Genomic DNA, 18,063 nt, shown 5'->3' with positions numbered 1-18,063 from the left:
AGGAGGGTTCCCATGGTAACGGCACTTCCTTTGGGTGTGTGCTGTCTGTGTACAGTCGAGTGGGACACAGAGGTCTCTAAATCGAAGACTCTGCTCTGCTATTGGGAGAGTCACTCTCCTATTCACTTTTATCCACATCTCTCACAAAGCAGTGACATTCACCAGTGTCTGAAGATCTAAGTGTGTGAGCTCCTAAAGAAATACAAAACTATTCTGTGAGCTTGTTTAAATGATCCTAACAAAGCAAGGCCTTAAACTGATCTCCCCAGCGCAGCCCACAAAATGTCTCAGTGACCTGAATGTAGAGCATCTGTTTGAGCAGCCCTGGGCCTGAGGCAGACTGTGGCTGGCCAGCTGTTAATGGTTATAGTGGTTATAGGGGCTTGATGGCCGGACCAGAGAGCCCCAGTCCCAGCTCCCAAGGGAAGGGAGATGGTAGAAGGGTCTGCCTGGGTCCTGACATCTGGCCCTGTGAAGGTTACGAGAGTGGAGAGCCGACCTCACCCTCTGATCTGGCCAAGCCACAACAACAAACTGGGTAGGGCTTTGAAGTTTGGCTACTAGAAACTAGTAGTCCAAGATGGACTTGTTTATAGGCAAACGTTTTCCACAGTCCTCTTGTATGTTCAAGTTGGACTGTAAGGCCTAGGATGTAGGACGCAGTAAGACAGGGAGTAATCAATCCAAATGTAAGAGCTGTAGTCTTGATTATTGGAAAGAATACATATCTTCCACTGTAGCTAGAAACTAGGATGAGAGACAGGGATAGTTAAGAAAGTGTGTCCCAAACCATTCAATTGGGGTGGTTTAGGAGTCTCCCCTAAATCTCTGTTTAATTCCTTCCAGTTAGCCAGCCAGTCACATTACTGCCAAAAGGACATTACTTTGGTTTCCATTTCTGTTATCACTACTTTCTTTCAGAAACTCTGCTCCATAGCTTCAGAACTATTCATCTATATAACAGCAGAATCTTAGCAAGAGGATGAAGTGAAGTAAGATTTTCTCTCTCTCTCTGTTTCTAATGAGTGGCGCAGTGGTCTAGGGCACTGCATCGCAGCGCTAGCTGTGCCACCAGACACTCTGGGTTTGCGCCCAGGCTCTGTCGCAACCGACCGCGACTGGGAGGTCCGTGGGGTGACACACAATCGGTCTACCGTCGGCCGGGTTAGGGAGGGTTTGGCCGGTAGGGATATCCTTGTCTCATTGCGCACCAGCGACTCCTGTGGCGGGCTGGGCGCAGTGCGCGCTAACCAAGGTAGCCAGGTGCACGGTGTTTCCTCCGACAGATTGGTGCGGCTGGCTTCCGGGTTGGAGGCGCGCTGTGTTAAGAAGCAGTGCGGCTTGGTTGGGTTGTGTTTCGGAGGACACATGGCTTTCGACCTTCGCCTCTCCCGAGCCCGTACGGGAGTTGAAGCGATGAGACAAGATAGTAATTAGATTTGGATACCACGAAATTGGGGAGAAAAGGGGGTAAAATAAAATAATAATAATTAAAAAAACAATAATTATATGTTTTGTGGAGTGTTGTGGAGGGGTGAACCTCCTTTCTGTGCCAGTCCTTACCTTCCGCACTGTCGGAGCAGGACGTGCCGATGCCCGTGTCACCACTGTCGGAGGCCGTGCTGTGGCGTCGTCCTCGGTTACTGTTACCGGGGGCCGAGGAGGTACCCTGCCATGGCGACTCACACCCCGGGACCCATCCAGGAGAGCTGGTGCTGGAACCTAAAAGGCATGACCCCCGGTCAGGTAGGAAGGCATTTCTTAGTAACACTCACTGTTTACTACGCTGTAATAAATAGTCTGTTTCAGTCCCGACAAAGGTCAAACTGTCAAACGTTCTACCTTAACAATCCTGTGTTTTCATAACAGATAAAAGGAATTAGCCTACCACCCAGGGTAGCTAACAGCTAACTCTTCCTGGTTACTCAGACTGGGAGAACATTTAGCCAATAAATGTTGTCTTGGTGGGTTACCTTATCTCTAGCAGATCGGGATTGTTTGATGATTATTAGAGAAAACAGAATCTGCACAGCTGGAGACCCTAATAACAGCTGCTTAGCTCTGCTGGCATATGTTTTGGTTACAGACTACATTACTGTTGCTCTACACCCCTTCCCCCATCTAGTAAACACACAACTGCTAACTAGATGGCAAAAAACAGACCCTGCTGTCTGAAGTCCGATTGTACGTTACAACTAGGATAGATCTACATTTCTCTTAATTACAGTCCATGTAATTGTGTTACACAGTCAGATATGGAAATACCTTTTGTCTCCTGCAATATTCAGCTTTTACAGATAGTGTGCTTGGCCCTAGTCTAGTGCTAAACTACACCAATCCATAACTGTGAAAACCAGTCACTCGCCCATTATAATAACAGTCCTCCTCTAGTGAAAACAAGCCCTCTCCCAGGCGCATGGAAATGAAAGCAGAGCCTACACAATAGTTCCTGAATAATTTCAGATGACAGGAGGGATTTTTGGTTTCAGACTCCTCGGGTTCATTCAGGCATTTGCCCTTGTCACATTCAGCAACAGTAATGTGTGCATGGGTAATGACTCAGGTCGGACAAGGTGAGGACCAGGTGAGTCTCAAACACACTGTGGTGCATCCCAACAATCCATCTCTGTCTCTACACACTGCGGGGTCATAGGTCCTCTATCTGCGAATTCTATTCTGACTGTGTAATCCGCTAAAACATGAGTCATTAAAGCTGTCCTATCTTGTGCCAGAAGGAGGCAGCAGGTTGAAGGGGGTGCAGCCTAGATGTGATATGTAATGTTGCTCCACAACATGGAGAGGTGACCGTCCTACTGTCCCCCTGCTCTACTGTGACCATCACAAAGACACCGGGCTGAGGCACTCCAAAATACACTTTCAAAACATCTATCAAAATTGTGCTTCAGAAGAGCAGAAATAATATTTCAGAACAGACTGCAGGGCTTGACATTAAAGCTTGTCCTCTTGCCCAGGGCAAGTACAAATAATTGATGGACTAGCAGATTATAGATTAAGTTGTGCGACTGGACAAGTAAATAAAATCACGTAAAAATCACAATATCAAACAATTAGGCTACTCCGATCAGAAGTGGATCAAAGTGTCTTCTGAATGCGATGTGTTCTACACAGTCCCCCCAATCTCTGCAGAGTGCATTGGAGTATCATTATTTAGGCCTGCATTGACAGGCACGAACTGTCTTTCAATCATGCAGTCTTGAGATGAGTTTTTTAGATCAAAGTGAGCCTTGCTACGTGCACACATTTATTGATATTCATTGCAAGTTAAGTCAGTTACTTGCCCAGTTATAGCTTATTCTTGGTCAGCAATGACAATCTTGGAAAAGACGTTTGTGCACCTGGGTGTGTGCCAGTGGGTCTTTCCAGAGGACAGAGAGAGGAAATACATTGCTCAGCAGGTAGAATACTGGTATAGCCTACAACAGACTAACTAGATAGCAAATTCAACACATATTGTTTAGTTTGGCCGGTTATCTCGCTAGTTAGCTATTTAGTTATACTCCGGTTGTACAAACACTCAAAATTGTCTAGGATTCTCATCTATTTTATTTGATACATTATTATTATTTTATAAAGACAAAAAGTATTTGGTGGCAATTGTAATGTTGCAGGGTGGCCAACCATCCTCCATGAGAGTCCAGGAGAGATACTGTGTGTGCATGCTTTTGCTCCAGCCCTGCTCTAACACACCACATTGTGAAAAATGTCCAGATCAACAGGACCTTGATAAGCGGACCCTGGTGTGTTTGAGCAGGGTTGGGACAAAAGCCTGCACACCCAGCAGTTCTCCAGATGGAGGGCTGACGGACCATGTGTTTTATACAGTAGCCTATCTGTGCAGTATTTTACTTTGTGGGGGGTTAAGTGCCTTGTTCAAGGCCATAATGACAGGAGATATAATACATGGGATTAGAGACAAGCATCTGTCCATTGTCAAAACCAGTGATAATAATGACTGTTATATTGTGAAGTGGTTCTTTGAATCACACTTTTCAGTCACCTTTTTGGCCCATGGTGTTACAGACCATTTTTTGGGGTGGGGACGACGACAAGTGGGACGTCGACAAGTGACTTGAGCTTTGGGATAAGTAAAAAATGTGTCCTACTTGTAAGAATAACAAGTGGCTAAAAAAAGTTCATGTCAAGCCCTGGACTGACCTACACTGTCCTGTCCTGCAGTTCACGTGGCAGAATACTTTTGATAATCGGTAAGACTTTATATCAAATTGTTGTTAGGTAACAAAAACATTTTTTACCCCTTTTTCTCCCCAGTTGGTAGTTACAGTCTTGTTCCATCGCTGAAACTCCCCTACGGACTCGGGACAGGCAAAGGTCGAGAGCCATGCGTTATCAGAAACACGACCCTGACAAGCCTCACTGCTTCTTGACACTGCTCGCTTAACCCGGAAGCCAGCCACACCAACAGCCTGGGATCGAACCCGGGTCTGTAGTGGTGCCTCAAGCACTGAGATCCAGTGCCTTAGACCGCTGCGCCACTCAGGAGGCCCTCATAACAACATGTTAGTAGGCTAATTGCTTTGAACTTGGGCTGAGTAGTTTTTGTTAACGACGTGTAGTGTTATTACATAGTTGTAAGAGACAATGGGGGGGGGGGGGGGGGGGGTATGTTGGCCCGCTTTAGAGGATATAGCTAACTATAAATCTGGCCACATGACATACTTAGCTATAATAACTGACAACGCAGAAAGCCGTCACTGACTCATTGCTCAACAGAAGAGGGCGCGCAGCGGTCCATTCATCATAATATAATTCTAGCGACATAATATAGCAAGCTATATCAAAATGTTACAATGTAGACATCTTTCGAATCTCAGTCCAGAAACAGAAATCGCTATCAGGACGAGCAGAACGCTAAATCCCACGATTAGGGAAAAAACTCCGCTCTCTCTGCAACCTGCATTATTTTGTCATGAACAATTAATAGTCATCTATTCAGGAATTTCCATTACAATGTCGCATCAACAACGAGGCTTCATCATAGCATTATCAAGAAACACCAGATGCCCCGGGAGAGGGCTACTACTGCTAGCTAGAGAGCTAGCTGAATCCGCAGAAACCCTTCTGTATCCATCAGTTTAGCATCAGCTAGCTAGAAGCTTGTGAAGACGTTCACCGATATGAGCATGAGCAAGGCTCTAGTCTGTTCAGACATTATTGCTATGAAAATATCAACACAGGGGTTTTATTCTTCTATAAAAATCGAAATAATAAGATCTTACCTGTTTTAAAAGTATCAAATCCATCCTCAAATTCGTTTCTCCCCCACATTATGACTGATTGTATGCGCCCGATCGCAGTGAAACTCCGAGGGTAGAGCAAAACGTGATCAAACAAAAGGTGGAGAGAATTCCTCAAGAACTTGCCATGATTACATTGCGCGAAAGGACATTCATAGCTTTAAAACTGAAATTTAACGGTTATTTATAACATGTCTTCTGCCCAAAACGAGCTCCATAAATCGAAAATCTGGGTAAAGTTGACTGAAGAACTAACTACTATTAAATCGATGGCAACAGCAATGCATGGAAGGATGTGATCTCACTGAATGCGTGCCACAGCTCCTGGCGAAAGGCTCAATCTGAGTTTAGTCTCCTCCCCCTCAAACAGTGCTGAGACCACTGCAGCTCGGCAATGGTTGGGTGCTATACCTCAGTGGTTGAGTGCACTGCATTGGCGACCCTAAACACAGCCAACCGGGCATCATATAGTTTTCTCACATTCTGAGAAACGTTTCATTGTGTATGCAGTCAAAGGGAAAATGCCACCTGACATTCAGCAGTCTTAGTGAAGTTTCAGCCCATAGGTAAGCATCATGCATAAATTGTGACGTTCTTGGCCCGCTGTCACTTGTGTATTCTTTATTTATCAAGGTGGCGTGTATTCATGGCTGCAAAGGGAAGCCAGGGTTCCCCCCAAAATGACTAAGATATAAAACATAAAATAATTTAACTCCCATCTCTCTGTGTTTCATAATTGTCCTTAAATTCGCAAGAGGCTGAACGTATCTCAGCGGCGCGCGTCGTGTGAACATTTGATCGCGCAAAACAGCGCCCCTCTGTCTGCATGTAAAGCCCATTTTCTGATGCTGTCTGGTCTAAAATAGTATGATATTGTGGCTGACCGTAGCATTGAATGCAAGGGAAGACAGCAAGCATGTGGCCTCCCTTGATAAAATAAATAAATAACAATAATAGCCAATAAGTGTTGAGCTAATCTGCGTTCCACAGTGAATAATCCTGGAGCACCAAAAAAAAAAAAAAAAAAACTGTCAAGGGAAGCCAGTTTGGATTTGGCTTCACACCAATCACATCACATCAAGCCAAATGTCATTGACAGAAAAAAACTTGAATTGTTGCGTCTCTGTTGTTGTGTTGTTGTCTTCCGGTGGCTAGCTAGCTAGCAAAAATTGCCCCTTTCCTAAACTAGCTATTAATGGAGATAGTGATTTGGACATGTGGTTTTACTTAATTCTCCGTACTGGCCAATGATTATAACAGCGATTCCGAAACAACCATAAATACATACATTGTGCCTCTGGCCTGAGAGGATGGAAGTTCAATATGTAGCTAGTTGTAGTAGGCTAATGTTAACTTTGGATACACAGTCCAAAGTGTAATTAATAACTTCACCATGCTCAAAGGGCTATTCAATGTCTGCTTTTTTTTTTACCCAGCTACCAATAGGTGCCACTCTTTGCGAGACATTGGAAAATCTCCCTGGTCTTTGTGGCTGAATCTGTGTTTGAAATTCACTGTTCAACAGAGGGACCTTACAGATAATTGTATATGTGGGAAACAGAGATGAGGTAGTCATTCAAAAATCCTGTTAAACACTAGTATTGCGCACAGACTCAGTCCATGCAACTTATTATGTAACTTGTTAAGAATTATTTTACTTCTGAACGTATTTAGGCTTGCCATAACAAAGGGCTTGAATACTTATTGACTCAATACATTTCAAGTTTACATTTTTTATGTAATTTATTATGGGATATTGTGTGTAGGCCAGTGACAACAAAAAAATTGTAATGTAATACATTTTATATTCAAGCTGTAACACAACAAAATGTGGAAAATGTCAAGGGGTGTGAATGCTTTCTGAATGCACTGTATGTGTAACTAATGTGTAATATATAATACACAATAATACAAGTTTCACACCAAGACAGTACTGCCATGAATAGGTTACCAAGGTTACCCCAGAAGCCTCAGTGATGTGGAATCTTCTCCAACTAAAGTCTTCACACCTCTAATCAGCTGGCTCTTCACAGGGAGACTCAGTAGAGTAGTATATTCACAGTTGTGCTTGGGGCCCTGTAAAAGGCACCTGGTTAAAGCTGTCAGACAACAACAGCAGTCAACAAAGTGAGATGAGCTCTAATCGCCTATATTGATGCCAGTTACCAAAAGCAGGGCTAAGGGAAAGGGGATACCTAGTCAGTTGCACAACTGAATGCATTCAACCGAATTGTATGTCTTCCACATTTAACCCAACCAGTCTGAATCATTCCTAATGTAACATTCCTAATGAAAGCCTACACATTCCTGCTGCGTTCTATGTAGCTATTGATACTTTTGTACTCACATCCTGAAATGATAAAGAGCACCTTGTAGGCTAACATTAAGCTGAAAACAGGGTGTGTGTTTTTGCTGGCAGCAAATATTATTTTAGGCCTTGTCTAATGTTGGTTAACCCAGAACTAAAGTTTTTGTAATTGGTCAGATGCTTGATTAGGTTCTGCAGTCTGTCCATTAAATATTAGACCTGGCTTTGCTCTGTTTAATTTCTAGCTAGTTATGCGCTTCACTGTAGTGTTGTCACGAGGCCAAAAATGTACTAACGATATGATACCAGGTCAGGTATCAAGATACCAAGTATCACAATACCACCAAGAAAATAAATCTGTGGCCTAGCATCCTGTTCGCCCCACGGCCAGGGATTAGATTAAAACGTTCGTTGACATGGTTTGTGAAATTATCTAAAATGCTTGCAAATCTCTTTAGAAAGAAAAAAAGTAATCTCGGGTAATATGCGTAAAAACAAAAGGTACTGTTTAGGCTAGAGAAAATACATTTTTTTGGCTGTAATGCTGCAACCATTTTCCCTCTCTGGCACTCAGAGGTTGTATGACAGTGAACTTGCAAAGTCTACTCAGACTGGCCTGTGCGCTTGGTTATAACCACTATATAAACCCATCATTGGTTATAACAGGTGATGGAATGCTCCAATGTAACACATTTAGAAATCTAACAACAGAAAACTCATCAGGGTCTTCATCCCTGTTTGCCATCACGGCTAAATTATATTTAAAAACTGATGGAGGAATAGATGTGCATGATGAGCGGACAGAGAAGCAGGTGATTGAGGGCTGGTAGGCGATGTGGCTGGATGATTACAGCTGCCACAGATGATATGCCATGAAAGTGAAGTAGATATTATTGGACCTGTGCATACAAGAAACTGTTGATTAAATTAAACTGAATGTATAAACCAAACTGACTTTCTAAACATTTTATTATAACAGAAGCCAGTAGGTTCTTTAGATCGGTAGGGCTGAAAAAGTCAGTAGTATCATATGAAATAGGACTACGGTATTCTAAAATGTTGGTATCATGACGTTTTGGTACCGTGATATTACCATGGTATCGGTATACCATGCAACACTACTTCACTGTCCAGCTTTGTTCCTCCCTTGAAAAATAAATAAACCTCAGTAATCTACCTCAAATCCATTACAAACCTTGTCATCAAATGTTTATTTTTACACAATATTTGCTTGGCAAAAACATAATAATGTGGCAATAAGCAACATTTCGGCAAACACAATTTCAAAACACATCCTCCTGCTAACTTCAAATAGATACTTCCCCCTAACCGCAGGGGTTCCAGGATTATTTCAAGCAACATCAAACTGTTTTAGCGACTGACGGACAAAGTCTGGTAGTGCTCCAGTTCTCCCTGTCAGAATAACCAACAGAGGACTTGGGAAGCATATCAACTCCTGTAGAAATGGCACTACGGTTATTCTGAGTAACCTGATTTATGTTCCTTTAACTCCGCCTTCTGGTGAGTTTATACAAACTGTCATCTTCTATTTTGACTAATGCTCTCAGCTGTAAGGATATTTCATTTGGCGACTTTGGGTCTTTTGAGTATCATGCTATACAGTTTAAATGTCAGCCACCAGTGCTGGCTATAACCCCTATATAGGCCACCAAAGGACAGCCCCACTGTCTTTACTGATAACTATGATACAATCATTGTGTTGGGCAATTTTAATATTCATGTTGACAAACAGACATTCTCCAAGGCCATTGAATATATGAATATTTTTAGATCAATGGGCTTTATCCAACATGTTACTAAGCCCACCTATAACCGTGGCCATACTCTGGACCTAGTTATTACCAAGGGGCTTTCTACTGACATATCCTCTATTGTTGATGTTGCTTTATCTGATCAACACTGTGTATTTTGTACTACCTTGCAGTGGTGTAAAGTACTTAAGTAAAAATACTTTAAAGTACTACTTAAGTAGTTTTGGGGGATATCTGTATTTTACTATACTATTTATATTTTTACTTCACTACATTCCTAAAGAGAATAATGTTATTTTTACTCCATACATTTTCCCTGACAACCAAAAGTACTCATTACATTTTAAATGCTTATCAAGAGAACATCCCTGGTTATCCCTACTTCCTCTGACCTGGTGGACTCACTAAACACATGCTTCATTTGTAAATGATGTCTGAGTGTTGGAGTGTGCCCCTGGCTATATGTAAATGATGTCTGAGTGTTGGAGTGTGCTCCTGGCTATATGTAAATGATGTCTGAGTGTTGGAGTGTGCCCCTGGCTATATGTAAATGATGTCTGAGTGTTGGAGTGTGCCCCTGGCTATATGTAAATGATGTCTGAGTGTTGGAGTGTGCCCCTGGCTATATGTAAATGATGTCTGAGTGTTGGAGTGTGCCCCTGGCTATATGTAAATGATGTCTGAGTGTTGGAGTGTGCCCCTGGCTATATGTAAATTGTGTCTGAGTGTTGGAGTGTGCCACTGACTATATGTAAATTATGTCTGAGTGCTGGAGTGTGCCCCTGGCTAAATTTTTTTTACTTTTAATTGAAATGAAATGTCCTTTTGATAATTAAGTATATTTAAAACCAAATACTTTTATAATGTTAATGTCAAGTAGTATTTTACTGGGTGACTTTCACTTGTACTTGAGTCATTTTCTATTAAGGTATCTTTACTTTTACTCAATTATGAAAATTGGGTACTTTTTCCACCTCTGCTACCTTGTTGCCCATAGCACAGAGTAATACTGAACACATTATTAAGAAATGCTATCTTAACTCTGACGTTGCTACAGATTTTATTGAGTATATGAACAATACTCCACCAGGGGAGTATTATTCTGCCGTCCTCTTGTGATGATTTAGTTGATAACTTTAACAGCAAATTAAGGGTAACCATTGATGCCAGTAAAGTTGAAAAAGGCCACATCCAAACAGAGACACTCACTTGGATGAGTGAGGAAATTAATCAATTAAAGAGAAATTGCAGAAAGGCAGAGCAGAAGTGGAGAGAAAGTCAAAGTTGCAGGTCCATTATGATATTCTGAGAGAGCAACTTGACATATATAACAAGGCAATTAGAAATGCCAGATGGGCTCATTTCTCTAACTTGATCACTGTTAATCAGAATAATTAGAGAGTGCTCTTCTCGACCATTGATGGCCTGATAAATCCTACCTCCTCAAATCTATGTGAACTTTCCTCCACATCTAAATGTGATGAGTTTGCAGTATATTTTAGAGATAAGATAACCAACATTAGGCTGGGTATCAGTCAGCCAAGACCTGATGATAAGTTTGATGATATGTGCCCTAGCCTACCAGGCAAAGGCACTATGGATTGATTTCCCCTGGTTAACACAGACATACTCAGGAAAGTGATATCACAACTTAAGCCTTCTACCTGCCTTCTCGATCCTATCCCTACGACCTTCTTCAAAACAGTTTTTAATTGCATATCTGAAGAAGGTCAAGCTATTGATAAATCACTCCCTGTTTGCTGGCACTTTCCAAACTGCACTAAAAAGTGCTATGGTGAAACCCCTTCTTAAGAAAAGTAATCTAGATTATTCAGCTATTAAAAATGTTGGGCCAATCTCCAAACTTAAATTCTTAAGCAAAATCCTAGAGAAATTGGTTTTCAAACAGCAGAATCATTTTTTAAGTGTCAACTGTATTTAAAAAAAAAATCCAATCTGGTTTTCGTGCCCACCACAGCACAAAGACAGCCTTAGTTACAGTGGTAAATTATCTTAGCGCCAACACAGATGCCAAACAGCTCTCTGTCCTGTCTTACTCTTGGATTTAAGTGCTGCATTTGACACTGTTGACCATGATGTCCTTCCGGTCCAGTTCTAAATTGGTGTAGGACCTATTTAACCGGTTCAGATTATATATGTTACCCCTTGGCAGCGTTTTCAGCAAGCACAGCATTGGTTTTCACTGCTACGCAGACGATACACAACTTTACATTTCTGTGTCACCAGAGGATTTCAACTCCACGGATAAATGATTAGTCTGTATTCATGATTTAAATACTTGGATGGCTCAACTTTCTCCAGCTAAATCAAGACGAGGTACTTATTATTGGAGCCAAAGCACAGAGAGAAAATCTTGTCGCACATTTTAATTCACGGGCAATAAATATAAAACGACAAGTTAAAAAATCTAGGTGTTATTTTAGATTCTGAACTAAATTTCGAATCACACATTAGGAATGTGACCAAATAGCTTTTTACCACCTGAGGAACATTGCCACGGTGCGTCCGTTTCTCTCTCAGGTTGATACAAAGAGACTCATCCTACAGCACAGGTCCTGACCAAGACCAGATGGAGAGCACACATTACACCGGTTTTAAGGTCACTGCACTGGCTGCCTGTGAGTTTTAGAATTCATTTTAAGATTATTCTATTGGTTTTTAAATCCATCCACGATTGTGCACCTCAATACATGTTAGACATGATTTTAATACCCAGTAGGTCCCTCAGGTCCTCTGTCACTGGCCTTTTAACTATCCCAAAGCATAGGACCATGAGGCATGAAGAAACAGCCTTTAGTTATTATGCTCCCAGCCTCTGGAATAGCCTGCCAGAGAACTTGAGGGGGACAAAACTGTGGACATATTTAAAAGAGATTACACACCTTTTTAGCTTTGCTCAGTTTTTGTTATTATTTAGTTTTTAACCTCTTATTTTTGTTGTGTAGTAACTATTTCCAGTTTTTATTTTATTTATTTGTTTTTGTTTATTCCATATCTGAAATGTGCTGTATAAATAAAGCTTGATTCGATTTGATTTAATGCACTATGCAGAAATCACTCCGCCATTTCCTGGTTGCTAAAATTATAATAGTTTGCCTAATTTCAGTTTATGGTACAAAACAAGCAACTATAGTGTAAAGAATCATTGTAGCATCTAAACCTCTGTGAAATATATTTTCCATAACCCAAAACATTGTATTTTCATCTGTTTGAAGCTGGTGTACAAAAACCAAGCTTAAGACCTGGATGCATAGAAATAGCGCACACAGAACAGATATACCGCTTCTGCTTTCAATAAGAATGACAGATCTATAACACTAAGGTCTGGTCACCCAAAGAGTTACACATTGCAGCTTTAAGTTTGAACAGAGGAGCTTCCTTAGCAACATACAATGGTGTCAACAAATGGACAAATTGTGATAAATAAATACGTTATTGTTCACTACACAGTAAGATCTCAATATGACAGAGATCATTCCCTGGCCATTAACAGGTTTAAACCTAGTGAAGAATAGTTGGAAGGAGCACACCAATGACAATAACCATCTAAAACATCACAGACAAAGCTTGTGTAATATTTCAATGTGAGCCATACTTTTGCATCACTACCAGACTGTCAAATTGACCAGATATGACACAGGAGGACCGATTGCACTTCAGTTCCATTGCTACAATGGCTGCTCATGCAGAATGAGACTGTTTCAGGCCAAGGGGAACAGCCCCCTTGCATAATTATTTGTGTACAGCATTGTCCTGGTTCAATTACCCATACCCTCTCAATTAAACAAGTGCCATCCTTTGTGTGCCTGCATAAAAATGCAATTGTCTCAATAGAAGAGTTAAACAGAGCTGCCAAAAGACATAGGACACATGGGGAAGTGTGTGTTCTGAATCATTAAATGTGTTTTTCAATAAAAGACTTACTACCACAAAGTGAGAGCACATGATGGTTGCACACTCCCCCTGTTATTGCATAAAACATGTGGCTAGTATGATGGTAGTGTTCCTGATGTAAGACAAATATAGTGTTTTGTTAAGGAATTTCATCCCCCAAGGTTTGCAGTGTTATACAACCCAGTAAACATCAGAAATGGGGTCTAAATCCATCATCTAAATCCATAATAACGATATAAAGAAAAGAGAAGTGTAAAAAAAAGATGACAGAATTTGCAGGTACAAGAAATTCCAGATAGCAAACTGTACAATGAACCAAACACAAAACTGGGTCTCTCAACAGGATAGAACATGAATGGTATTGCAACAGCGTATTACATAATCACCCATTTCCATCATCAACATGAGTTACTGAGAACACTCTCCCGTTCAGTCACATACTTGACAACTTAGTACTTTGGCAGCACTCCAAAAATAACTTGGATTCGATTCGTCAATCACCACTTCTAATAATCATTCTACTGTCAAAGCTAGCACAATTGTAACTGTCTTCTGGTGATTTTGGAAAATGTTTGGGTGAGGCCTGAAAAATAACACCTGCGTATAAGAGGAACTAAGTTGTGCATATATCTCTAGACACAGAGCAGACATGTAGTTCTGTATGGAACCCTGGCACTGCAAGACACAACATACCATCTCCACGACAACAGTGGTTCTTTCAGTCAAACACCATGGCCCACTCCCTCTCTGAACAGTGGACAACACTCTTCAGCACAGAACAAAGAACACTTCACATTTACCAAACAATCCTTGGGCTGCTATCAGCACACATTTAAGTGTGATTAAACTCATGTCTGGTTATTTTCAGATGCACCTTTTATGAGCAGCAAAAATAACTTGAGTAAACATGAAGTGGCTTGTAACTCGGCCCATTACAAAACCACATCTGGAATGTGACTAAGTCAGGGAAGAATTCCAATACAACTAGCTAATACTGGAATGCATTACTACAAGACTGCTCAAAGAAGGCCTCATTTTTCAAAGCAAAGACCACATGTTTTGGTATCAAAGCTGAAGTCTGGCACCCAGCCCTTATTAGAGTAATGAACACAGTCGCAGTATCCAGTACATAACATTTCCTCTCAAATAATATTTCTGTTCCACTGAGGACAGCAGTGACCCGCTGTTTCCTTGTTGTTTTCTCTCCCTCTACCTCAGATATTGGATCAGCAGAGGTGGATTACATGTAGAATCTCCACATCGTTGTAGCAATATCAATCAAGAGGGACTTTGGGCAAATGGCGGAGTGTCAGAATCAGTGTTTTTGTGCATGTTATCAGCTCACTGCAGACTGCTACCTGCGCCCACTTCCTGTTTCTCAGCCAGGAAACCAATGACTTGGCCTGAACACACTACTAAAGCCAACCTGCACAGCCCACAGCACACACACGTCAACAGAAAACCCTGGCCAGACCATGTGTGACACTAAAATACCATTACACTAGCATGACCACTACATGTTTACGGAGCATTGGCTGTTCACATGCCTCAACTTTAACACATTTCTGCCAGAAATAGTTTCTCTGAATAGTGCAATGGATGGCAGAGGTGCTAATGGAACTCAAGAATATATCAACAAGATCCAAAGGGCCTCTAGAATGGAATCTAGATAAAAAAACAAGTCAAATTCTATTTTAAGTAGCCTTAATCCAAAGACATCTATTTTGGTTGTATCCTCGACTTCACATATTTCCATCGGTTCAAACCACACAACCAGATTTAATGTATTCATTTTGATTGTGAGCAACTATACACCGACATGAACAAACATGAGAAAGGAAAACATGTATAATACCATGGCATGAGAAAAAATTATCACTTACACACGTTCTTCTTCATGAGCACTTCAGCACACAATGCAGGAGCAGAGTGAGGAAGTGGTAAAGGGTTCAGAATGCCTTGACATGAAACAACACAGGAACTTGATCAGCCAATCACTTTCACCAAACACAGCAAAGTTACATTTTGAATACAAGACGTGCAAATGAGCAACGTGGATGACTCATGTCACACTTCGCTTTGTGAATTTGGCCTACTTTTGAGGAAGGATTCAAAACATCAAAGGAGTCAAAAGATCTTTCACCTTTTAACACACGTTATAAAGAAAAAACAATATCATACAATCTTTCGGCAGTGAAACATGCAGCGGGAACACAATCAAGTTACAGCTTTATGGCTGAACAAGAAGCCTGCTTCCTCTAGGCCTCTAGTAAATCTGCCTGTGTTCACCATTAGACTTAGTGCAGCTTTATGGCTGAACAAGAAGCCTGCTTCCTCTAGGCCTCTAGTAAATCTACCTGTGTTCACCATTAGACTTAGTCAAAGTGCACTTCTCAAACCATGGGTTTAGGTTGCCTGTTAAATGCCATCTTGATGGGGTGTTTTATCTGACCCTCTGTCGTTAACCGTATAGATCAATATTGTTCGTCTACATTTTATGAAGTGTCTGGACAGGCCCATGGTCTCTACTCCAGCTTCCACAATCTCCTCATGGTCATTCCGGAAGCTTTGAGCTCCACCTCCAAGTTGAACCAGAGGTCAACTAAAGTTCTGCAATAGATCTCTACACCCCTCTCTTCCCCCTCTTACTCTAAGATAAGATCATTTAGGTGCAGTTTTGGGAAGTTCAGTGTGAAACTCAGAGGACGCTGAAAGCTGGTAGTAGTGTCTTTCTACACAGTAAGTGTTCCTTAGTCAGCAGTTATATTATGTTCAGTGTGTTCGTGTCCACCCTGTCAGTGCAACAGTGATGTTGTGTTGCCCAACTTTTTGCATCAACAATGTTCTCATACACAGTTGAATACATCTCAGTGAGAGAGTTATGAATGTATCTAAAGTGTAAGATTGAATCCCAACCTTTACAGTAGAAGTGAGTTTCAAAAATATTGAATCTAATGCATGTTGTTTTCAAACTCGGACAAGGTGAGTTTAGGTGAAGTGTACTGGCTTGGAGGTGTTGTCAGTCACGTTAGACTGCACAAGTTCATACCTCAGGCATCCAGCTCTTCTGACAGGAGTTATCTATCAGTCAGTGTTCTCCACTCAGCTCTCCTCTCTGTTCCTGCAGCACCATTGCAAAAACAAGCCTGTGAAATATCTCCAGTCTGTTTGTGAAACAGTGTGCAGCCTTCCAGAGGCACGCAGGCCACCTTTCACTGCTGCTCATTCCTATGGAACCCGCAGATCTAGTACCACAGGTTTCAGGGGCACGTTGGAGTACATTAGGAACCTGAAATGTTTTTTTAACAGATAGGGATGGCCTGAGAGGGAATAGGAGAGGAATCTAGCAAGCCAGTTAGATTAGGAGCATGCTTTTCCAAACTCGTTCCTGGGGCCTCTCCTGTATGCAAGTTTTTTGCCCTAGCACTACACAACATATTCATATAATCAACTCATCAAGCTCTGATTATTTGAATAAGCTTTGTAGCGCGAAAGAAACAACAAAAATACCGTTTTAGAGTAATTTAGTTATTTAGGCCTATGTCGTAAAAATGATTTAAAGACAATTTTCCCAAGCAGTTGAGAAATGATAATACAAAACGTAGAACAGACTTACCATAAAAGATGCTCCAACTGAAAAGGCAAACCCTGAGGAATAACTCCAAACAGCCACGATGAATAAGCTGAGGACAAAAACCAAACAGACTCTGTTAAATCCACTAACAACAAACAAAGACCACTTCATGTGAGTACCCAGACATGTGCATTTGGCACAAAGCAACTGTCAGCTGTTCAGACTGCCAAAACCTGCTGAGATAAACTACCACTATGTCTAATAAGTCCTTAATTAGCAGTATGTGAACTATGGAATTATGCAATATATTCTACATTTCAATAAGGAATGCATATTTATTCAGTTGTTTTACCTCTCCTACTTTTAATAAGTATAGCTCATTTTATTGTAAAAGTATTCTAGGTCAAACTGAAATTCTCCAAAGTACAGCACCTTTTCTAAAATCTGTATTATTATGAGTGCATACGTTTCACTTGACATTATTACTGTGCCAAGATTATTGTGGCAAGAACATGTTCAATCCTTTGAACAGGGAGATCAGAAGAGCCTCAGACACACACCTTGGACACAGAGGACAAATTAGAAATACAATATGCTCCTGAAAATGTTTGTAAAAGCGAAGGCATACCAGAGGGATGACATCATGTAGTGGTTGGGTATTGTATGTGCCAGTGTTGTGAGACAGTCAGGCAGATGGCTAATCAATATGTCTTCCTTATTGATGAGGCTGCTGTTTCATCTGCAGGAAGTTAGTATCCATTAACTCCTCATCTTACCTCCTTTTGTCACCCACCTCCATTAATATCAACATCACACCATCTCACTGGGGACTGTCTGGCTGACATTGAGCAGTCTGACCTTCACCAACTGGAACAAAAGAGATGCTTCAGCATGTTTGGATGATAGAATTGTAACGTGTAAAACACATGTTGATATGTTACCTTTATGCTTGTGGCTGATGCTATTTTATTTTATTGCAGAATGGGTCAGCCTCTCTGGTTTGAGTTTGAAAAGTAAAACTGTTGTTCCTAAGGAGATTTGATTGATTTGTTTCCACCTTCTTAAATGTTATACTGAACAAAAATATAAACACAACATGTAACATGTTTCATGAGCTGAAATGAAAGATGCCAGAAATTGTCCATAAGCATAAAAAGCTTATTTCTCTAAAATGTTGTTCACAAATTTGTTTACATCCCTTTTAGTGAGCATTTCTGC

At 41.1% G+C, this 18,063-nt stretch overlaps 1 protein-coding gene across 2 annotated transcripts in view; it reads right to left on the bottom strand.

Annotated features, from left to right (window-relative positions):
• The window catches only part of LOC139415105 (centrosomal protein of 85 kDa-like), a 100,521-nt gene extending 85,338 nt beyond the window's left edge, over window positions 1-15,183 (bottom strand). Inside the window, exons 1-2 of one of the 2 annotated variants that reach the window (XM_071162923.1) lie at window positions 15,155-15,183; window positions 1,564-1,722 (exon numbers count right to left, since the gene is read on the bottom strand). In XM_071162923.1, coding sequence (XP_071019024.1) covers window positions 1,564-1,722; window positions 15,155-15,170 — 175 coding nt within the window. In that variant the 5' untranslated portion in view covers window positions 15,171-15,183. Of the gene's footprint in view, window positions 1-1,563; window positions 1,723-5,258; window positions 5,583-15,154 lie in introns of those variants that run through there. The other variant, XM_071162922.1, reaches the window with a different exon arrangement.
• Between the last annotated feature and the right edge of the window lie 2,880 nt (window positions 15,184-18,063).

This window comes from Oncorhynchus clarkii, chromosome 8 (genome assembly GCF_045791955.1).
Source record: "Oncorhynchus clarkii lewisi isolate Uvic-CL-2024 chromosome 8, UVic_Ocla_1.0, whole genome shotgun sequence".
In the NCBI taxonomy this organism is placed as follows: Eukaryota; Metazoa; Chordata; class Actinopteri; order Salmoniformes; family Salmonidae; genus Oncorhynchus; species Oncorhynchus clarkii.
Note: the sequence above shows the minus strand (reverse complement) of the source record. Positions and strands in the feature narration are given on the sequence as shown.